General features: G+C 38.3%; 1 protein-coding gene across 4 annotated transcripts in view; it reads left to right on the top strand.

Moving 5' to 3' along the window:
- The window catches only part of Pot1 (protection of telomeres 1), a 68,415-nt gene extending 45,197 nt beyond the window's left edge, over positions 1 to 23,218 (top strand). For 3 of the 4 annotated variants that reach the window (XM_021164848.3, XM_029478636.2, XM_029478637.2), the window contains 10 exons: positions 1,299 to 1,471; positions 7,319 to 7,404; positions 8,581 to 8,643; positions 11,524 to 11,680; positions 14,456 to 14,661; positions 15,298 to 15,433; positions 17,777 to 17,865; positions 19,529 to 19,620; positions 21,216 to 21,321; positions 22,452 to 23,218. In XM_021164848.3, coding sequence (XP_021020507.1) covers positions 1,299 to 1,471; positions 7,319 to 7,404; positions 8,581 to 8,643; positions 11,524 to 11,680; positions 14,456 to 14,661; positions 15,298 to 15,433; positions 17,777 to 17,865; positions 19,529 to 19,620; positions 21,216 to 21,321; positions 22,452 to 22,564 — 1,221 coding nt within the window. In that variant the 3' untranslated portion in view covers positions 22,565 to 23,218. The remainder of the gene's footprint in view (positions 1 to 1,298; positions 1,472 to 7,318; positions 7,405 to 8,580; positions 8,644 to 11,523; positions 11,681 to 14,455; positions 14,662 to 15,297; positions 15,434 to 17,776; positions 17,866 to 19,528; positions 19,621 to 21,215; positions 21,322 to 22,451) is intronic. The other variant, XR_015047693.1, reaches the window with a different exon arrangement.
- Positions 23,219 to 23,796: the final 578 nt, after the last annotated feature.

Below are 23,796 nucleotides of genomic sequence, written 5' to 3' on the forward strand. Positions count from 1 at the left end.
GGATGGAGAAGAAACATCTGTGGAGGGGAAGGAGTAGTGCTGCAAGCGTGGCTGTTTCTTGCTCACTTCCTCTCTCCTGCCTTTGCTCCGCCAGCACTAAAGGTTAACAAGGAGGGTTAGAGTGCAACCCTCACTCACTTGCTTACCCTTCTCTTTTTCTCTCCTTTCCCCTTCCTACCTCCCTCTCTCCCGCAACCCCATTTCAACCCTGCCCTTTGATGCTTGTTTTCTAATGTTATTACAACTGTACTGAGTTTGTGGGGAAAAGGAGAAAGATGACTTCTCATCACATACTCAGGAATACTGTTTATATGCAAATAAATTGAATTTCCTCTTTTTCATTCCTTTTTGCTCATAAGACTACATAAAAATATATACAGTTTATATTTTGTAGTTAGTTTGTCCCTTTGGATAGATGTGAATGTCTTAGTTTTATTTATTTTATTAAAATGGGGTTGCCTGGGCTGTGTTTGAAAATACAGGCACAAACTGCCTTTCCCCCATAGCTGATACTAGAAGCAATACAACAGCACTTGGTCTTATTAGTGTCTTTAAATACCCTAATATGTTTTCTTATTTGAATTCTTCATTGAGAAAAATCTTCAGTTCTCTAGTTAAAGAGGATTTGACTAAATTTAGAAAAATAGCTGACAATGACAAAGAATAGTTAGTTCAAAATTCTGGTTTAATCCCATATTTGAGTTCACATAATGTGTTTTACAAGGTTGTGATAAACATACAACTGCTTACCAAAATTTGACTTTCTATAGACTTTGTGCTTTATGGGAAAGCATATGGTGGTACAGACATACATATAATACCAGCATGAGAGGGCTCGAGAGCATTTCTCTGCCTAGCAGGAAAACTAACCTGTGAAGTAAAGTCTATTATGTTATTTTGATGAAACTACATGATTAATCTTTTTTTCTAATGTGTCATAGTAAGGGCATTTTATGTCACATTTTTAATATTATTTCAGACCAGTTCAGACAAGTTCTTTTCCAAATATTATCAAATAGAATTTCATTTTAATCTTAACTACCTTTACTATATTTTAACTGGTAGACCTCTGAAATGGGCCTGCTTATGTTGTGTAATATGTACAGGTTTCATATCCACATAGCTGATAATAGTCACAGTGCTGTCCTGCATCCAGTGTTGTCTCTGCTTGGACAGTGTCCCTGGTTGTTATGTCCTTGGTTATTGCCTCCTATTGATTGTGAAATTTTCAAATGTCAGAAATTGTTTAATTAATCCCTTTTATTCTACAATGAGATTTCTAAATGATCTTTTTGTAGGTTGGATGCTTTCTTAGAATCTATAGCCTCCATACAAAACTTCAGCCTGGAAATGCAGAAACCAGCAGTTCTGAATCATTAAGGCTGGAGTTCCATCTCCACGGAGGGACCAGTTATGGTCGGGGCATTCGGGTTTTGCCAGATACAAGCCCTTGTGTGGATCAGCTGAAAAAGTGAGTATTTTATATCCCTTTTTGAAAAACATAACTTAGATATTTATTAGGTTACTTTGCAAGCCTGTTCCTCAGGTTGGGTAAGGCCTTGTTTGTTTGTTTTTCCTCATTGTCTTGCTGAAAAAAATCAAACCCACACTTTCACCTGTTAGGCAGATTATACCACTGAACTATACTTCTATCTCTACCTCTGCTGTCTTTAAATGTTTTCATACAATATATTTATATCATATTCTTTTCCCTAACTACTCCTGTATTTGTCCCCACATTCCTGTCTACCCAACTTCATGTTCTCGTTCTCTCTCTCTCTCTCTCTCTCTCTCTCTCTCTCTCTCTCTCTCTCTCTAGAAAAAAGGACAGCAAATCAAAACATATAAACTAAATAGAAAGTTAACAATGCAAAAAAATAACAAAACATACACTGCACAAAAACAACAGCAGCAACAAAACAAAGTCTGTTGTGCTAGGCTCTGAACAATACAGGACCTGTCCTAGAGCTGTTAATATACCATGTGAAACTCCATTGGTGAAAGCTGATTTTCCCTTTTCTATCAGGTATAGTTAAAATTAACTTCTTGGTTAGGGAAGAGCTTTCTGTCCACTTCCCCTTTTCAGAGCTGGGATTTACTCTGCTTTGAACCTGTGTATGTCATGTGCATGTTATGACAGTCTCTATGAGTTCATGTGAGCATCAGTCCTTGTGCATCTGAAAGAAGCCTTTCTTTAGAATCATCACCACCTCTTGATTTTACTATCCTTCTGTCTTCTCTCCTGCATTGGTCCCTGAGGCTGTAAAGAAACAGTGTGATAAAGGACATCCTATTTAAGCATGAGTGCTCTTATTGCCCGCCGCTTTTGTTCCCCTGGTAAGAGCACGCTCAGGGCAACCGGAATCTTCTGCAGCACAAGCTTTATTGCTTACCCCATCAGGAGCCAGTGGAGAAGGGAGCCAGAGAGAGAGCCAGAGAGAGAGAGAGAGAAATGGCGGAGCCCTCTCCCTTTTTTGGAGGAATGTCCTCCGCCTCGGACGTGTCGCTCCCTGATTGGCTGCAGCCCATCGGCCGGAGTTGTCGTCACGGGAAAGGCAGAGCACATGGCGTGGAAAGCTACCCCGGCACATGCGCAGCTTGCTTGTTTACTACTTAGAACACGGGTGTCAGTGCTATCAGCGCCATCTTGTAATGGCGAGTGTGAGGACGGCTCCTTACATGCTCTAAAGACTCTCACCTCCTTGCATCTTCTCCACTTACAGATCACTTCATTGACTAACATCAAGTGCAAGAAGCAGCTTCTGTGATGAGGCTGAGTGATGCTCAGTCGTAAGCCCAGTTTTTAGAAGTGGTTAGCTACCCTATAACATCTGAGCCTCTATTGAACTGGTTTGTATCGTAGGAGGGTTTCTGTTGTAGGTTGTACAGTTTGTAACTGGGTGAAACTGATTTTAATTCTGACCCTGATTATTTCTTTTCCACATCCTCTTTTGTTTTTCTAGAGCTTTCAAGTGCGTCTGTATATTACTTATATTAAATTTATTCAGTTTTTTTAATATAGGCAGTTAGTGCTATAAACTTGGCTCTTAGAACTGCTTTCATTATGTTCTATAACTTTAAATATGTTGTGTTTTCATTTTCATACAATCATAAAAAGTTTTTAATTTTCTTACCTATTTTGAGCTTGACTCATCAGTAGTTAGTTGTTAAATTTCATCCATTATCGGCATAGCGGGAAGGATGGCAGCATCCAGGCAGACATAGTGCTAGAGAAGGACTTGAGTGTTCTACATCTTGATCCAAAGCTAGCCAAAGGGACACTGTCATCTGCAAATAGACAGGAGAGGCTCTCTTTCTACCCAGGGCTGTTGTTGCGCAGTAGGAGACCTCAAAGCCCACCTACATAGTGACACACATCCTCAAAAAAGTCCACAACTATTCCAACAAGGCCACACCTAATAGTGCCACTTCTCATGGGTGAAGCATATTTCAACCACCACATTCCACTCCTTGCTACCCATAGACTTATTAAAACACATTACCTAGCCATAGCATAATGTACAATACATTTAGTCCAACTTGAAAAGACTCCATAGTATATAATAGTCTCAACAATGTTAAAAGTCCAAAGTTCAAAGTCTCTTCTGAGATTAATGCAATCTCTTAACTGAAATCCCCTATACTTCCAAATCACATACCTCCAAAATATCATGGCACAGGAAATAGGTTACCATTCTAAAAGGTCATAGTGAGCAAATACTGAACCAAAGCAAGACCAAAAACCAGCTGGGAAAACTCCAAACTTTATCTCCATGTCTGGTGTACAACTCTTTTCAGCTTTGCTGACTACAACACACTGTTTCCTCCTGGACTGGTTCCTCTCCCTATTAGTATCTTCCTCAGCAGGTTTCCTAAGGCTCTGGCATCTCTAACATCTTGAGTATCCAAGGCAACTTCCACTTCTCAGCTTCTTGTTCTAATGTCTGGGATTCACACATGATCTTCTGGGCTCCTCCAAAGAGCTTGGGTCACTTCTCCATCGCTACCCTCTGTAGCACTCTAGGCTCTGGCTGACTATACTCCACTGACTGCTGTTATTCATGGTCATCTCATGGTATGGGCATCTCCCATACACTGGGGTCTTCTGCTGCAAATGGGCTGCACTTTCATCAATATCCTCTTATAGGTTCTCTTCATGGTGCTAAGCCTCAACTTCTTTGCATGGCCCCTTCAATCAGTCCTGGTCCATCAATGGCAACTGAAGCTGCACCTTCATTTTTCTTAGCTTCTAATAGTGCTAAGCCTCAGCTACCCTCTGTGACCCCTCATACCTTCAAAACCAGTACCACTGGGCTGGTGAGATGGCTCAGCGGGTAAGAGCACCTGACTGCTCTTCCGAAGGTTCTAAGTTCAAATCTCAACAACCACATGGTGGCTCACAACCATCTGTAATGAAATCTGACTCCCTTTTCTAGGGTATCTGAAGACAGCTCAATGTACATAGAATAAATAAATAAATCAAAAAAAAAAAAAAAAACCAGTACCACCTTGGTAATTTCTACACATTAGCAAGTCCAAATGCAGCGTGAGGTACAACTTTGGTTATCTGTGGAACACAGCTTCTTTGTGCTCTCAGAAAACACTTCCCAGAAGATTCCACCTCAGTGATGCTGGTGCCTTTTTAATCACTGCTAGTTTCTTCGCTTCAGCTAACCAGCATCAATTGTCCCAGAAACCCCTTCCACTCTTGACTCTAAAGCCAAAGCCACGTGGCCAAAGCTGCCAAGTTCTGCTGCTTGCTGGGGCTGGAAAATGCCATCCCACCCCTCACCCCCATTCTATTATTTCATCACCAGAATGCTGTTTTTCAACTCCTTCAATTGCCTAAGCTTGGCTGCCCTAGAAGTAGCTCTGTAGACTGAAATTGAACTCAGATCTGCATGCCTCTGCCTCCTGAATGCTGGGATTAAAGGCGTGTACCATCATGCCTGGACCTAAGCTTTTCTGTATCTGTAACTTGCTCTGTACCAGGCTGGCCTTGAACTCAGAGATCTGCTTGCATCTTTCTCCTGGGATTAAAGGCATGTACCTCCAGACCTGGACTTAAGCTTTTCATGGCCACTGTGCCTCAAGAAGCCCTTGGCTTCCAGCTTCAAAGTCTGGATCACTCATGTGCCCTCCATTTTCAGATTGTTTTTGTTCCAGATATAGTCAAGTTGACAACTGAGAATACCCATCACAATCTATTCCTTATCAGTTTTACATAAAATCATACCTATATCCTTATGTCCAAATGAAAATAATAATCAAGTCATAAAAGGGATAATTGCCTATCCCTTGTTCAACTGCAAACACATAAATGATAAACTCAACTGGGTGGGATCTTGCCCCAAGGTCACCACTCCCTTAATTCCATTTGATATCCATGAACTCAGGATTTAGCTCCATTTTTCTTCCTTGTGCCCCTTTAATACTTGAACCATACATTTTGTTTTTCCTTTCTAAGCTTGCTATGCTTGATCAAATTGCTATTCATAAGAATATACCAGAGAACAAAGTCTCTGCTGGGGTTTTTTTGAGACTTGCTTTGTCAATGCAATTAACCTGAATCTCTTTACCTTATACTCAAGTACACTCTTTGGACAAGGGCAAAAAGCAGCCACACTCTTTACCAAAATATCACAAAAATAATTTCTAGACAACACACTAAAATTATTCTCCTCAGAAACTTCTTACGCCAGGCCCACAGAGTTCAAATCACCTTTAGCTCCAATGTCTTCCCCATTCTTAAACATGTTCAGGCCTATGTTAGTTATACCTCAGTGCCTGGTACCAACTTCTCTTTTAGTTAGGGTTTCCATTGTTGGTGAAGAGACACCATGACCAGGCAACTCTTATAATGAAGAACATTTAACTGGGGCTTGCTTACAAGTTCAGAGGTTTAGTGGCTGACAGCATTCAGGCAAAGCTGAGAGTTCTGTATCTTTATCTGCAGACATCCAGAGGAGGCTCCCTTTCCACACTGGGTGCAGCTTGAGCATTAGGCGAACTCAAGGCCCACCCCCACAGTGAAACACTTCCTTTAATAAGGTTACACCTATTCCAGCATGGCCATACCTAATATTGCCACTTACCATGGGCCTAGCATATTTAAACCACCATACAAATCTATCGATTTCTTCTAATTTGTTTTCAAGACCTGAAATTCTGTCTTCTTTAGGCTTACCTATGAGGGTTTTTTTTGTTTGACTTTAGTTTTTCATTTCCATTTTTATTTCATTTTGGGTTTTCTTTATTGATTTTATTTCTTTGTTAAAGTCTACTTTCTTATCTTTAATTGTTTTCATTATTTCATTCAACTGTTTGTGTTTTCATGGTCTTCTTTTAGAAATGTATTCATAATCCCTTTTAAGGTCGTTGACTGTATTTATATTTGCTATTTTTCTTCTTGTTTCGTGCTTTGGCTTAATTGCTTTTCTCAGGGCTGATGGTAATTGGTTTATGGGCTTCTAGAGGAGGTGTATTGTCTTGTTCTTCATTCCTGAATCTTTGCTCTGTGACTTGGGCATCTGCAGTTAGGCTGTTTAAGGTGTTTCTTGTTGTGGACATCTGATTTTCAATTTTTGAAGGACTTTCTGTTCTTTGGTTGCTTCTACTCAATTTGGGATTCCTGGTAACAAGCTGTTCTGGTCCTAGGAAAGGGAGGCGGTTCTGGGATCAGTGGCAGAGAACTGCTCTGCTGGTTTGGTGGGAAGTCAGGAAGGAATTGAGATAGACTAGGAGGAATGGCTGAAAGAAGTGACTAGGAGTGATTATACTCAAGCATCTGTACCAAGATGTTGAACTGAAAGAGGGTCTGACCAGTAGGCTGGAGCTGGAACTAGGTTATGTGTAGAGAGGTCAGAATGGAACACAGGAAGAAGAATGAAGGTCTACCTGAACTCCAGGCTAGTGTGGCAGTCACTGGTCCCTGCAAGAAAGATTTTCTGCAGGTCAGTGGAGTCACAAAGCAATGTAGATGGATGGATGCCAAGGGAAGGGTGAGAAGGGCTAAATCCCAGATTAATTTTACGTTTCCAAGCTTCAGTGACATCATTATTACTGATAATGTTAACCATTAAGTTCCCAATTTTTTTTTTTTATAGTATTTCATCAACTGAGTGTTCTTCCTATCTATCTAACCCACTGCTGCTGATTGTGAGGGCTTTAGAGGTCTCAGATAATCTGATAAAAGCTATAGACTATTGATTAGAATCATACTGAATGATATAACTTAATGAACTGGATTTTGGGGTATAGTTAAAAGTTTTCCTATTAAATTTGCTACACAATTTGCTTTTATATTCTTCCATTTTAGAGCTTTAGAAGGTGCAAATTTGCCAGTCACTGAGACCTCAACTGGTATCTGTCAATCAGAAAGTGGGGACAGCTCTGCACTATCAAGTAAGGACAATTTATAACGTTGATATCTTACTTCCTCATAAGTGTAAGCACACTTTCCTTTTCAGTGTTTTCTTACATGGGTCTCTCTTTTCAGCTCATCTGACTATAATACAGGGTATATGTGTATGTTCATTAAAGTAACTCATTAAACATTTATTTTGTCCTACACATTTCCAAGCTTGGTTCACCCTTAAATATATAATCATATTTTTAAATAAAAGAATAATGTTTACTTGATTTTTTGATATGTGTATATAGTGTTTTGTATTCATGCACACAAAAACATTGCATGAATTCCCTAAGCAACCATTTCCTTGTCAGTTTCTAAAAGGAACAAAAGGTATTGGTACTCCCTTGCCTTAACTAGCCCAAGTTGGTTTTTGCCCAAACCTGGCAGTCTAATGCATAAGCATGAGTCATCTAAATCCTCAAAGACAACCTTGTTGTTGATCTTAATGGGATTGCTTTTGGACACACCATGTACTGATATTCATCTATGCTGGAACCTGTGTCTGTGGTTAATTTCCTCATGCTGAGAGATGTGCTGATGAGTGGACATGGGGTTAGAAGCACTGTCTGTGTCCTTTCCATGTTTATGTGGCTTTAGTATCTACCAAAACATCCAGTGGCTATAAATATGCTTTTATGGGGGGGGGGGGGCGGGCGTCGAAGGTATCACTTAATTGGTTTATTTTGAAGTATACACCATCTTTCAGTAATAATTCCTAGTAGTCACAAAACCATTTCTTAAAAAACAAAAACATCCTCCCCCCCCCAAAAAAAAACTACCACCAACGAAACAAAACAAAAACCCTGTGTTCTCTGTGAATGGCCTTCCCTCCTTTGCTAACTATTAAAACGTGTTGATTTCTAAACTTTCCTGGTTTGCCTGCCTTTCTATCAATACCAAAGTTCCTTGATTGATATACTAAATTGTCATTCTAAATTCTCTATATTTTCCCCCAAAGAAAGAAGACACCTTGCCTGTCACATTTTTATAACTAAGCCTATTATTTTTGTTTGTAACACCTGAATTTGAGGAAAATAGACATCAACATTTATTTCGGCTTTCTTTGATTTCTTTGGACAGTGTTCTTTTTTAAGTTTTACCCTAAGTTTCTAGTGGCCATGTTAAAGAGCTATGTAATTGTGTGATTTGCTTTTCTGTTCCTTTAGACTCAGGATTAGGTACAGTATCACCTTATGAGGAAGAACGATGTCAACAAGTCTCTGCTACAAGTAAGACCCCTCACAATTCAGTAACCAGCATACAGCTGCTTGTCTACACTTCCCAATTCCTTCCTATCCAGTCAAGCTAGATTTCCTGGGAGCAGTTAGTGTGTGTGTGTGTGTGTGTGTGTGTGTAATTTTGGTCCCCCTACCTCCTCCTGTAGTAGCATAAGGTAAAACATGTGCATATCTCTATATTGAATATGAATTTTAAGTTATAAATCACTAAGATTTATAAAATTTATTGCATTTGGGTGTGTTAGCTTATTTATTTAAATTGTACTCTGACATTAATTCGATAAAATACTATGTATTTAACTTTATACACCTAAGAAAATATTTTCATTATGCTCCCAAATTTTAACATTAGCAGTAATAGTACATATTTACCATACACACTGTTAATTTAACTAAGTTGGGGGGGGGACCTTTAATTCAGAAAAAATATTTGTTAACAGAAGTATATTAAATAATTTGTAAGTAGTTCATTAAATGTAAATGCTATAAAATGGAAATGTTTTCCTCTTGGAGAAAGGAGATGTAAGTATGGAATGGAAGAATAAAGCTGTATGTTTTATTGAAACTGAAGATGGCTTTATACTCAGGCTTTAGATGACTATATGGAAAATATTACAGGTATTGCCAGGCAGAGGCAGTGAACTGGAAGCAATAATCATAGGAAATGCACAGACAAATCTTGACCTGTAAAGTCCTGGTATCTTTAGAGAAAAGGCAGATTCCAAAATTTGGACAAGGAAATTAGAGCTAAACCAAGAACATCCTGAAATTCTCAGTTAATAGAAAATACCAAATCTGGAACAATGTAATCAAATTAAATATTAAAGGTGGGTTAGAAGTCTTTGAGTCAAATTGGATTGTATAAATGCAGGTTGCTAATAAAAATTAATGAACTGTGATTGAATGGTAAACTGTTTAAAGATGAAATACCAACTCATAAATGAAAAAAAATTATATTTAAAACTTCACCATTTTGCAAACATGCAGCTAAGTATTGGTTTAATTGTGAACAAACTATTGGATTCTAAGTATTTGATAAAGAATAACATGGTTGCCCCTTTCTAGCTACTTCCTTACTAATTGCAAAGTTGGGATGTAATCAGAGGAGCATAATGCTGAATGAGCGTCCTCTTGTCACCAGCGCCAGTTCCCTCCCCTGCAGAGCAGCCTCCTCTCTAATAGACCTCTCCCTAGACTGCCCTAGGAACCAGTGCCACAAAGGAGCTTCTGTGACAGAGACGCATCTCTGAATCTGACAAAGTGGCTTTCACATCCTCAAGTCCATGTCATTAAGTCGATGCAGATAAACTGGGGGCCATTTCAACTTAGAATGTGAACACATGAAAGACAAATATTTTGCCTTGTCAAGATTAGAGCAGAAAGGTCTAATCAGTTGGAAAGATTTAAGTACCTGATAATTGTATAATAGTATTAAATCCAAGTTGATTATCTTTGAAACAGTTACTACAGTTATTTCAATGAAACAATTTTTTTCATAAAATACTGAAGTGTATAAGGAAAGACAAATACTGGAAGCTACTCTCAATAATTCAATTACAAAATTGTACAGAGAGAAACAGATAAAGGTAGATGCAGAGACTAGTATATTATAGTTGGTTGATCTTTTTGAAGTATATTCAGGTTTTTATTTAAGTTTGAAAGTAATACGAAGTTCAAATATTTTAAAAGATTACCTCAAATGTGAAATGAGGCATATATTCATTTTACTTTAAGTTAATCAGGTCTGCACAGCTGTTTCACACAACGCTTAGCCACTTAGCACAGGAGGAAGATGTATTCCTTGAAGGTAGGCTTTGTTGCATTACAGCTATGTCTAGAAGCATTTTCCTGACTGAGCTTTGTAGGGCCTGGGGAAGTGTTATGTGCCTGAATTAGTCTAAGAGCTGAGTCACAGCTGTTGCTTTAAACTGCTTAGGGTCAACTCATTTCAGTTGTCCCAAACCTTGCAGTTTTCTCTTTCCCAGGCATTTCCTCCCTGTTCTTTTCTTCTATTGTTAACTCTGCTTGCTTCCCATCACCCACATCCCCCTTTTCCTCCTCTCCTATTGCCCTTTCTGCTTGTAAAATGAATCCCAGCCAGACATGGTGGCACACGCCTTTAGTCCTGGCACTCAGGAGGCAGAGGCAGGCGGATTTCTGAGTTCGAGGCCAGCCTGGTCTACAAAGTGAGTTCCAGGACAGCCAGGGCTATACAGAGAATCCCTGTCTCGAAAAACCAAAAATAAAATAAAATAAAATAAACCCCTTTTCTTTCACACTGCATGACTGTGATAATTGAATTCTCCTAATTTCATCTCTACTCTCACATTCTGACTCTTTAATGAAGGAGGGTTCAATAGTCTTGAATTTGAGATACTCAGGACAAGAGCCTGTGTGGTAGATAATTTTTATTTAGTAAATACATTTTGTTAATGTTTGATGAAATCCAGTTGGCATGTAAGTGGTGGCCTATTGATTTATCTGAGAGGTTGGCAGTGAACTGATAGACACTTTATACAGGTAATATTCATTTTCTTGTTAACATGGTCTATCAAGTTTCCTATAAGTTAGAAGTTCATTGAAATTCCTACTACTTCCATATTAGAATACATAAGCACATAGTATTTAATGGTATAAAGAAACATAAGGACATTGTATGTAATTAAATTACCCGTTGCTCCAGTTGCTCAGCGTCTGTTTTTTAAGTTTGCTGGTTATCTGCTGTGTGCCTGGTACAGTATCCATCTAGAAACAGTAACTGTAGCTGAGATTGATTTTATAGTAAGTCTTTGCTTCAGGAGAGTTCATGCCAAATGTAGCTAAGACTCCTGTACATTAGTTACTCTGACTAAATGTAAAACTTCTTTACAGTACTTACCAATCACCAACATTTAGAGAAAACACCACTGTGTGCCATCTTGAAGCAAAAAGCTCCTCAACAATACCGAGTCCGCGCCAAACTCAGATCGTATTTGCCCAGGAGACTTTCCCAGTCTGTTAAACTTCTCTGTCCCAAATGTCATTCATTGTAAGTAGTTCCCAAAAGGACAACAAACAAACAAAAACCACTTTCATGTCATATTGTATGTGTTTGCATGTGTGTATATGTGTGTGTATATATGTGTGTGTGTGTGTGTGTGTGTGTGTGTGTATATATGCATGTCCACATGTGTGTATGGTTGCCTGTTTGTGTATGTGTAACTGTAAGTCCTAAAATAAGTAAATTATGATTTGATTAATTTGTAGTATTTTACAAGAATGCTGCTGACTCAAAGGGAAAGTACTAAATTCCTCCAAAAACTCCTGCATAGTATATAATAAATAAAATAGTCTATAAACAGGCTTAAAATTCAAGGTTTAGTAAGTTTGATATAATATAATAGCTATAACTGAAAATTTTCTGCCATGATGAATAATGGTAATGTAATATGTTCAATGTCTTTCTTCCCAGCACTAGTTACGTGAATATATACATAGAATTTTTAAAATCTTATTATTATGAATTCATCACAAAACAAGTTTAGATAATGAATTTTATCTCCTATTACTCTCTTTATTATAATGTACCATCTTCTCTTGAAATATAGAAAATTTTGTATTTTGGAAAATACAGAGAGTCCATGAAAATCCACATCAGATAACGTCTATCAAGCTAAAGCTTTAGTGCACTATCACGTACAAAACACACCCAAACATGTACACATAATATGTGTGTGTGCATGTTATTTGTTAATATGTCTCTAGAATAACATATAGTTTTCCTTACAAATCTGAGATTGTAGAATTTGTAAAGAAATTTGATCTTTAAATCCAAGGAATCTGTTTTCTACCCACATGATCTTACCTGGACAGTGTGATTAAACTACAGAAATAAAGCATAAAGCATCTTACTGAATGTAAGAGATTACCTGAAGTTCCAAACAGCTGGTGACAGAATTCGGACTAGCAATTAGACCTTTTCTGTCCTCCCCTCCCCTCCCCTTCCTTTTCTTTCTTTTTTAATTTTTAATTTTTTTTTTTACACTGCAGATTTTAGTCCCCTCCTGGTACACCCTCCAACTGTTCTACATTTCATATTTCCTCCTTGCCCACCTGTCTCCACCACCAAGATGTCCCACGCCCCATGAGACCTCTAAACTCTCTGGGACCTCCAGTCTCTTGAGGGTTAGGTGCATCTTCTCTGACTGAACCCAGACCCGGCAGTCCTCTGCTATATATGTGTTGGGGGCCTCATATCAGCTGGTGTATGCTGCTTTGTTGGTGGTCCAGTGTTTGAGAGATCTCGGGGGTCCAGGTTATCTGAGACTGCTGGTCTTCCTACAGGGTCACCCTCCTCCTCAGCTTCTTCCAGCTGTTCCCTAATTCAAGTACAGGGGTCAGCAGCTTCTGTCCATTGGTTGGGTGCAGATATCTGCATCTGATTCTTTCAGCTGCTCATTGGGTCTTTCATAGCACAGTTGTGCTATGTCCCTTTTTGTGAGAGTTCCATAGCGTCAGTAACAGTAGCAGGCCTTGGGGCCTCCCCTTGAGCTGGACCCCACTTTGGGCCTCAGGCGTTTCCTCAGGCATTCTTTTCCTCCATTTCCACCCATGCAGTTTTTTCAGACAGAAACAATTATGGATCAGAGTTTTGACTATGGAATGGCAACCCGATCCCTCTCTCAATGCCCTGTATTTCTCCTGGAGGTGGGCTCTACAAGTTCCTTCTCCCCCCACTATAGGGCATTTCATCTAGGGTCCCTCCTTTTGAGTCCTGACTTTCTCTGGTACATTCTGGTAGATGCCCCGTATCCTCCTACCTCCCAAGGTTGCCTGTTCCCAACATGATCTGACACTTAGACCTTTTTGTTCTATGCCATGCTATTTGTACTCCATGAACATTTATGATTTTATGAGGTATTACTAAAGATGAATGACGTTAATATGTTTTAAAGTAGGTACCCTGTAACAGGGAGATTAACTGGGGTGAATACAGGGCTACTTGTGTAGCTGTCTATCCACAGACTAGTACTGGGAATAACTGTAACCTGGGACTCTAAACCAAGCATGAGTCAAGGAGACAGGACAACAGGTGAAGATGCCTGCTAACAAGCCTGTTGACCTGAGAACCTACATGATAGGAGATTGTTGTCTGACTTCAACTCATACACCATGACATGTGTTCACCAACACAGAGGCAATATGTCTCCCCGTTATAACACAGATTTATCTTGCCATATAATGTTGAACATCTATTGAATAAAATCCATTAAATCTGAAAAATGAATAAGAAAGTATAGCTGATTTAATCTGTATATGAAATATTTTTAATTTTATTTTATTTTTAATTCATTTTTTATATTCCATATTCCATTCCCCATCTCCCCCCATCCACCCTTCCCACCCTTTGACTGTTCCACATCCCACACCTCCTCCCCACCCCACCCCATTTCCATGCCGATGCCCCCACTCCCCACCCCACCTGACCTCTAACTCCCTGGGGCCTCCAGTCTCTTGAGGGTTAGGTACATCATCTCTTGGATTTGTTCTACATTCAATTACTTTATGAATGTGTGTGTTTTACCCACATGTGTGTATGTATATCATGTGTATGCCTGGCACCCACAGAGATCAGAACTAGAGTTATGGATGGTATCATGGCTTCATATGGGTGCTGGGAAGTGAACCTTGGTTTTATGCAGGAGTAGCAAGTTTCAACACTATGTAACCCCTAAGATTATTTTTACTTGGATAATTTATTACATTAGAATTTTTGAGAATTTATATATAGCCTTTTCTGATTCTTCATTATCAATAATTTTAGGCAAGAAGTTCCACATGAGGACAATTTGGATAAAATTTTGCAAGATGCTGCAACTGAAGCTGCAGACATCAAGCTGAAAGCTACATCACTGTATTATTCAAAAGTCTGGACCACTGAAGACCAGGGCGGACGGCAGGTCGCTGTTCATTTTGTGAAAAATAATGGCATTCTCCCTGCTTCAAGTGAATGTCTAATTTTGATAGAAGGTAAGAGACTTGTTATTTGGTTTTTAGAATATTGTTTGGCAAATTATGTTAACTATGCCTTATGGGCACCTAGTAGAAGACTATTGATTTAAATTCCCCAAAATAGTACATTAACTAGATTCAAATATGTATGACCAAACTCATTTACCTGAATTGTGCATTTTCAACTTATGAAAACTTGCATATATCCAACTTGTTGGATTTCTATCTGCAATCTTGTCAGCTTTGAGCAAATCTAGTTGAATAACAATGTAGTAGAAAGGCTGGTTGCTTATGTGCAGCAGATGTTGTCTTGGCCTCTGGATGTCACTGTTGTTTCATAAAAATGGGATAAATGTCCTCTACTAATAAGGAAAAGAGCCTTGGGAAGCCATGATCATGACAACTTTAAAAGAGTAGAATACTACTACTTTTTTATTTTCTGGGTTTTTTAATCTAATTTTTATGTGAGCTTTTTTATTTTGTTTTGTTTCATTTTATTTTTTTCTCCTGCTGAGTTTAAGTTTTCTTCTAAATTTACAACTCCCTTTCTTTGCCATTCTTTGTAGAATTTGCTGTATCTCATGTGTTACTTATATGTCACATCTTGCTCCAATTATATTTGTGTTATTCAAGAATTAATTAATTCATTTGAAGGAGGAAGGCTCTGCGAAGTCTTTAAACTGTCCAGCAAGTTCCACAGTGTGATGCCTGTGCGCTCCGGCCCTGAGAACCTGGAGCTCCTTACCCTTTCAGCCCCGTTCCTCATACAGGGAAAGGTGCATCACTATGGGTATGTGGTCAGCTCAAGCTCTTGCCTTACAACTAGGTCTCCGTGGTTTATCCACCAGGCTGCTCTGTTTGCAGTAGGTACTCACCTGTACTAGTTTGTAGTTAGAAACAGTTCGCAAGCTATAATGATTGTGTTAGAATTATGCAGATACAATACAGGTTCAATAAACTCTTCTTTAATGTTGAGTTTTAATCTTTTCCAGTCAAGTGGTGTGTAGCATAACATTCACATGCTAGGCAGAGATAGCAAATTAAGAATTTGAGTGGACAACAGGATCATTAAGGTAGGCAGCTGTGTGCTGGATACTATATTCATTAGACTAGATGTATTGATGTAATCCCATTGTGAGTTCAAGAGCATCCAAACTAAATTTTTCTTGAATAGTTCTATTCTAGAACACGTATATACATACACATATACATATTCTGTATGCATGGTAAGTCACAGTGGGTATAAGACTGAATATTTTCTTCCTCGGTCATAGCCTAAATCTGTTTCTTTCATAAGAGCAAGTTGCTACATAAAGGGACAGTTCAGAATTGCAAATCCAGTAAGTAAATCCCACAGCTGCTAAGCTTGCACCTTGCAGAGGCACTGCCACTGAAAACTGGCAGAGAGCATGAGGCCTACAGACCTAGAAGGAAGAGATGGAAAGCACCCAGTACTGCTGATGAAAGTCACCCAAAAAACACCACTTTGAGAAGCCCTGTCCTGCAGCCTAGTTAGATCATCTTCTCTCCCTGTTGCCCTTTCCTTCTCCTAAGGTATAGCATTTGCAAGTCATTATTGCTAATCAAACTAAATTTAGGTTTTTATTATAAAATTACTTTCTGCCATTACCAAAGCTACTTGGTTGTGGTCCTTAGAGTGACCAGTGACCTTTGCCCTTTGATTTGTTTCATACACAATGGATGGGAACCTTCAGCAATGAAATAAAATTAATTAGTAACTATTTTTGCTGTAAAGCACCTAGTGTCTCCCTATCCCTATCTTTAAACCTTCTGCAAGACTTATGTGCCTCTTAGTTGAAATATCAAAACCCCTCATATTCTGTGTTCCTTTTGATATGAGCCACTAACTTGCCTTATCATTGTCTAATATTAGTGAATAATTTTCATTCCACTATCTTTCTATTATTACTGTAAATAAAGAAATATGTGTAATTTGTCAATTAAATAATAAGCCTGAAAACAGTCCTGTAACACTCCTGTATTATCCAACTAAGTGAAAAATAGTGTTAAATTTACTTCTTTTTTTTTTTTTACATTTTTAATATTTTTATTACATATTTTCCTCAATTACATTTCCAATGCTATCCCAAAAGTCCCCCATAGCGGTTAAATTTACTTCTAATCATCTTTTCTTTCTATTTCTCATAGACATTCAGTCATGCCTAATAAAGGAGAATTTCTTGTCCTTAAAATATATTAATATATAAGGAGAACAAATTCTATAAAACAATGTCCAATTTTATATGTTAGATGGTTTCTGACTGTCAGGCATCATAATGTATATGACTCTGAATATGGGCTTACTCAAAACAATATTTTACCTAAAATATTACTTGTTCTCACCTTTCATTCAGAATAACTTTTTCTTATTGATTTGGTAAGGCCGTGGCCATCAGATACTGCTAACAAAGCCATAAATTCAAACAGTTCCTGAGTCTTTTTGTTTTAACAAGAAAACTCATAACCAAATTTATTAATAGATTGAGAGTCCAATTCCTGAATCTTAACATAAAAGATCTAATCTCAAGCCCATTTTTTTAGTTACTGTTCTGTTACTGTGAAGAGACACCATGACCACAGCAACCCATGACAGAAAGCATTGAATTTGAGGCTTGCTTACAGTTTCAGATGCTATATCCATGACCATCATGGTGGGGAGCATGGCATCAGGCAGGCAGGCAGGCAGGCATGCTGCAGGAGCAGTAGCTGAATTCTCCCATCTTACCTACAAGTTGGAGCTAGAAAAAGCGAGAACGGGTCTGGTGTGGGCTTATGATACCTCAAAGCCCACGCCCAGTGATACACTTCCTCCAGCAAGGCACAACATCTCCTTAGAGTTCCTTCAAAGTCTACCAACATGGACCCAGACATTCAAATATATGAGGCTAGGGGGCCTTTCTCATTCAAGCCACCACACCCACAGTATCTTTAATTGCTTTTATGTGGAAAGTTATTCATAATTCTCTTGAAACAAGCATACTACAGTATAGACAGTATTATGGTTTTTTTATTTAATAGCTGACTCTCTAAAACTGTCCATACTTGAATAGGATGTGATAATTAGAATTTGATTATATTTAAATATTTACTGTTTTTCACTTATTCATTTCAGATGTAAACAGTGCTCAAGCTTGAAACCTATAAAAAACCTAAACTCCCGTCTTCATAAAGGACCGTGGACTCCTTCCTCTGTGGCAGAAGGTTAGATAAATTGCTATGTTATATAGTTTCAATTCTCCCTATCATCTCACTGATTTGTTCTTTAATATTTATTGAAATTTTTTTGGCAGGATTGGGTTAATTTTGCTAAGTTGAAATCTGTTTAATTGTTTGCGGGATGAGGACTGAGTGTTTAAATTGCTTGCAAATATTTCCAAGCTTCATAATCACATTTTAGTACTTGGTCATTTGTTTTCCATTTAATCATTGATCGCAAACGTAGGTCCTGAGCAAATCCTTCTGACTCTTATCCTAGCGTTGGAAGAGATGTTGAGGTGACTGCTACATTCCTCCCAAGTCTTTAGCCAGGGGAGAGGAGTCTTTCTCTCTTAAATGCATCACTGATCACTTTGCCCTTGTATATACAGCTCCCATGACTAGGGCGGTTTCTATAGTCATTGATAGTGAAGCCAAGTCTGCCTATACAGAAGTTATATGGGCCATGTCCTGTCTACTAGAATTATTCAGTGTATGTATCCAGTCAACCTTCCATAAGGAAAACACTCCAGGGTTGACAGTATCTATTGTGCCTCCATTGAGTTTATATTTTAAAGCCGACACTCTCCCTCCCTTTATCACTTTTCCTCATTCCTTTCTCCTTTATCGTCTCCATAAGCATTCCACTTGACCAATTCTCTAATCAGAATTTAATCTTTCAAAGATATTGACAGCTGTAGGTATTGCTTGGGAAACTCAGAATAATTTTTTTTTAAATGATCACTCAGATTCTTTCTGCTAGACTGGAGTTTTGTTACATAAAATATCTTATATAAATATATGTGCACTTGCGGGGGATTGGTTTTTATGTCTAGCTTCATGATATGACTATGTCATACCCTGCAGTCTATGTTACTATGAACTGGGTAATCCCCTTTTGCATTTCTCAGCATAGTTTTTGAGTCCACCATTTTTGTTTCAGTATAACCTCTGGGTGCCTTTTGAAGCTCTGAACTCTGCTCCTCTCTTATTGCTATTGAACACTAAAATTCTATCTGCTGCCAATTTATTCTTCTGCCTCGTCTGCCTCTTTAATTAATTCTCCTACTGGAATATGGGCTGTGTGGATGTGGATGGAAGGTAATATAATATCCTATACATGTATGCAGTTTCTTCAACTTTTCAGTAAAAGGATGTTCATCCTATTGGCAAATTCTCATGTGATTTGGTATATCTAATTTATTCATTCTTCTTTATCCTAGCAAATTATGGAATCCCAGATTCTAACAATTTTATTCCTTCAGCCAAATAACAACTCCTAAAAAGAAAAAGACAAACCTCTGTCCTCATAATACAGATAGGGATAAACTAGAAACCCACTGAACTGCCTGTTCCTTTTCAGAGCATTCTGTAATTTTAGTTTGACTTTTCATATTGTTAGTATGCAATGTGTTACATTTTATTAACACTTTTTATGGTTTCTGTCAAGTATTAAGATACAGTTGCTTACATCATTAGACTAGCCCTACATAAATACATTGGTCTGCTTCATGAATTTAAGAAATTAATACTGGAGCAGACAGTTCAGTTCCTAAATACACATTTTCTTGTAAATTCTTTTAGCCGACATCATTGGCAGCTACATGATAGAGTTCAGCTTATAAAAATGACCCCTTGCCAGACGTAATGTGCTTTTCCCCTCCCCCAGCCCTGGGCATTGTGCCGTTGCAGTATGTGTTTGTTATGATTTTCACTCTGGATGACGGAACAGGGGTATTGGATGCTTACCTCAAGGATTCTGTGAGTAATGGGAACTGCTAAAGATATTTCACTAAAATTTATATTTAAAATTTTATATATATGTATATATATATATTCCATACTTCTTAGTTTTACTTCAGTGTAAATTATTGAGAACTTTAAAACCCTAAAATTCAGCTTCTATGTATTTTGTTCTTAGAAGTATTTAAAGTATCTTAAAGTAGATAAATAAAATAGGACCACATAAATACAATATTATGTCTTTGCCTTTGAATTTTATTATAAATCATATTTTAAAAAATATAAAGTTGAGGAATCAAAGTTTGAGGCGACATTCTCCCTGTCATACAGAAGTTCTGCTACTAGGAAGCAGATAGCCACACTGCCGTCCTCTCATTATGCTCTGTAAGGCTCCACACATTCATCTTAAAAGAAATGAAGCCACTTGATATGCAAGCATTGTTGTATAAGCCGCAGAGAAGCTGAGCAAAGGCTCTCATTTGTGACACTCATAGCTACCCAATGCCGAGTCCTTGAGGCCACCCTTAGCTTTGATCGTTTGAAGATGATCATCCTCTCCGTATAATCAGAGCCACCTATTATTTCCCTGTGCTGTGTGGAGTCCTGACGATGAGGAAAGATTAACTTAGGCCCTGATGTGACTTGCCACATACGTTTTCATTCATAACTGACTGCCTGTGTGGCTGATGGCTTTCTTCCTGAGGTAAGGCTAATGATGTATGTCCCAAACTCTTCAACTTCAGATGACATTGTTAGATGTTCCAGAGGAACCCATAGTTCCAGTAGGCACAGTCAAGTCAGTGGCTCTCGGAGCATGAAACACTAAAAGCTAAGAGGAAGAGCAGCCATTTACTAGGGTGAGAGGGTTTCTTATTTGGGAAATGAGGGGTGTTTTAACTTATATAAATCATAATCCAAGTTAAGATTAAGAGATTTTTCTTCTGTTTTCCCAATTCATCCATACACTCATTAAATGAATATTTATAGTCAGCTTCTGTGTGCCTTGTATATTGAACATTGAAGAAATAGTTAGCAAAGCAAAAAAAAATTTCTTCTCTGGAACCTAAATTAGAAGAGGAAAAAAATAAGTGCTTGTTTCTTAATGTTAGACTCTATCATACCTCACAGTAGATTTACGTTACAGGGTACAAAAGTACCATCAGCATTGCTGCATGGTCGTATTGTGTATGTGAGTGCATCTCAAAGCTGTTTTACCAGTAAAGCAATGAATCAGGTTTTAACTTAAACAAGTACTGCAGTTTATAGATTCCACAACCTTAGGTGACAGATGAATATATTAGGTCATTTTAGCAAATTAGGTGTTGAAATTTTGTGCATTGAAGCTTTTTCTTTTTTATTGAAATGTTTTGCGTGTATGTATGTCAGTTCACCATGTGCGTGCATGGTTCATGTGGAGGTTAAAAGAGGATATCAGATCCCCTGCAACAAGAGTTACGGGTGACTGTGAGCCACTTGTGTGGGTACTGGCAATCTAACCTGAGTCCTCTGCTAAGGGAGCCAGTGCTCTTAACCTTTGAGGCATCTCTCCAACCTCACATTGGAGTTTTTTTCAAAAGATTAATATTTCCTGTGCTTATCATTATCATTTTTAGGAACACTTTTTCAAGATCCCAGCATCTGAAATCCTCACTGATGAGGACCTTCAGAGAAGTCTAGAAACGATCATGGATATGTTATGTCCCCCAGGAATAAAAGTTGGTAGGTAGTAATTAAAAGATGCCATCCCCAACCCCCTTCTCTCTCTCTCTCTCTCTCTCTCTCTCTCTCTCTCTCTCTCTCTTTCTCTCTCTTTCCCTCTCTCTCTCTCTCTCTCTCTCTTTCTCTCTCTCTCTCTCTCTCTCTCTCTCTCTCTCTCTCTCTCTCTCTCTCTGTTTTCTTGGAAAAATACCTAGTATGTTTCAAATATGTAGCCTGGAAGTAAGCCAAGTGTGAGTCCGGTTGTGAAAAATAACTGTTGCCCATATTTTGGTGTGAAGTGGCTGAGATAAATAAAAATAATGGTGTTTTAAAATAGTTTGAAATACAATAAAAATATAGCAGTTTTGGTCACCCTACATTTGACTCTGACTTTACACATAGAGCATACAGACATTGAAGCTGTAATGATACAAAATGGATGCAATTTCTATACAAACCATGTCCTAAAAATAATCTGCATTTGTCTTGTTTGACTTATTGACGAGTTTTCTTTTCCATGTTAATGGACTTCTGGATTTTAAATTTTTACTTTGCAAAATTGATGAGCTGTAGTTGTTTCTGCCCAAACACTGGCTGTCACCATGCTCCTGCCAAGGCCAAGTTGTAGCAGATATGACTGCCACCATGGCCTTCTGGGGCCAAGGATTCCATGTCTCTACCATGTACAGTTCCAACAGCCATGCACAGAAGTGTCTTACACTTTATCCTTGTTGACTTTAGGGCCATACCAGATGCTGCTCAGAGTGTCCTGAACCTTCTGTTGATGTTAGAAATGAGTCAACTATGTTCAGAGTGTAGGGGTAGCACCACTGCTGCCAGTATGGTGGGGGTCCATAGCTGCTTCCTACAGGGCAGGTCACATGGTAACACCCAGGCTGATTTGACCTGAACTTCAGGTTCCATTTTCTTTCCAACTCATCAAGGAAAAGTGAGGGGAGGCCACTAAGCAGTCAGCACTGAAAGGTTGGGATGTGGCCGAGGGGGAATTATGACAGCTGTCTTCTGCTGTTGGGTGTTCTATAATCCTAATTACTTTCATCTATCTGTTCCTTAGAAAAAATTAAAATCAGTCAGCATTACAAGTTCTGTGCTTAGTTAACTATCTAAGTGATGTTTCCTTTTGTCTGTAGATGCATACCCATGGCTAGAGTGCCTCCTCAAGTCCTACAATGTCACCATCGGAACAGAGCGACGAATTTGCTACCAGATTTTTGACACTACAGTTGCAGAAAATGTTGTCTAGTACTGCCATTGAGTGCAGTGTGTATGGGATTTTGCAGTTTTAGAAAAGATCATGACTCTTTGAGATTCCCAGCAGACATTTTGCTATTGTGAAAAAGTGTTTTATTCTTTTTCACTCTAGTTTAGTAATTTGTACAGAAAAATATTTTATTGTTATTTATGCTGTCTTGTGAACATGTCAAAAATCCCTTGTTGCTTATCATGTCCTGGGAGGTACAAAATGAGGCAGCACTGGTTGGGGAGAACCAGGCTTTCTTGGCTCTCATTTATAAAACCCTGGGAGCTGATTTTACTTCTGTGCTGTTTGATGTTTGTTTTTTTTTGTTGTTGTTGTTGTTTGTTTTGTTTTGTTTTTTATACCGAAGAATCTGCTTAGCAACTTCTGAACGGATTCTCCCTCTGCATCCACACATGAGTATCAGGTTAATTGAGTGCCAGTTGAACAGATGCTTGTCTCTGTGAGCCTGGCTGTACTGATGTACTTTCAGAAGACGTATGGTTTATTTGGGTGCTCTGGTCGCCCACTTTAGCGTAAGTGTAGCTCTGTGAACCAAAGAGTATGCCTGACCTTCAGTATTTCTCTACAACAGTAGAAGATGCTTCATTGCCCACCAGTGAATAAAGTGATGAGATTTATGATTTGTGTGTGTGTGAATCATCTGTATCTTCTCTTTTTTGGTAGTCTTATGTAAAGTATTCCCGTATTGCATTATTGAGGTGTTAGCACAATTGAATGTTCTGCATTTTGTTCAACAGTATTTATCAATTTACATGGGCTTTTATTTTTGAAGAAGAAATATTTTGTACAATATAGTTTGATGAATTTTCTGTTCCTTAACATCTTCCAGATACTTTCTACACACCCAACTCTACACATGTTCTTTTTCTCTCTTTAGAAAACAAACAGATAAAGAAAACAAACCATAAAAAAACCACATGCACATACAAAAACAATCTGTGAAACAAAATCAGAAACCATAACATACAAGCAAAAGTCCCATATGACAAAAGAGTGGGGAGGGGGGATTCCCAAATAAAGCAATATGAAACCAAAATGTCTACAAAATACCATTGAGTTTGGTTTTTATTGACCATTTCTTTCTAGGTTACTGTTACTAGTTAGACTCCACTGGAGAAAGCTAGGTGTATCTTTGCCAGTGGTTACCAATTGAAAATAGCTTCTTGGTTATGGTTGGGAGCCCATATCCAGTTCTGCTGAGCACTGAGACTCTG

This window comes from Mus caroli, unplaced genomic scaffold (genome assembly GCF_978045245.1).
Source record: "Mus caroli unplaced genomic scaffold, Mus_caroli_1 scaffold_7, whole genome shotgun sequence".
Classification (NCBI taxonomy): Eukaryota; Metazoa; Chordata; class Mammalia; order Rodentia; family Muridae; genus Mus; species Mus caroli.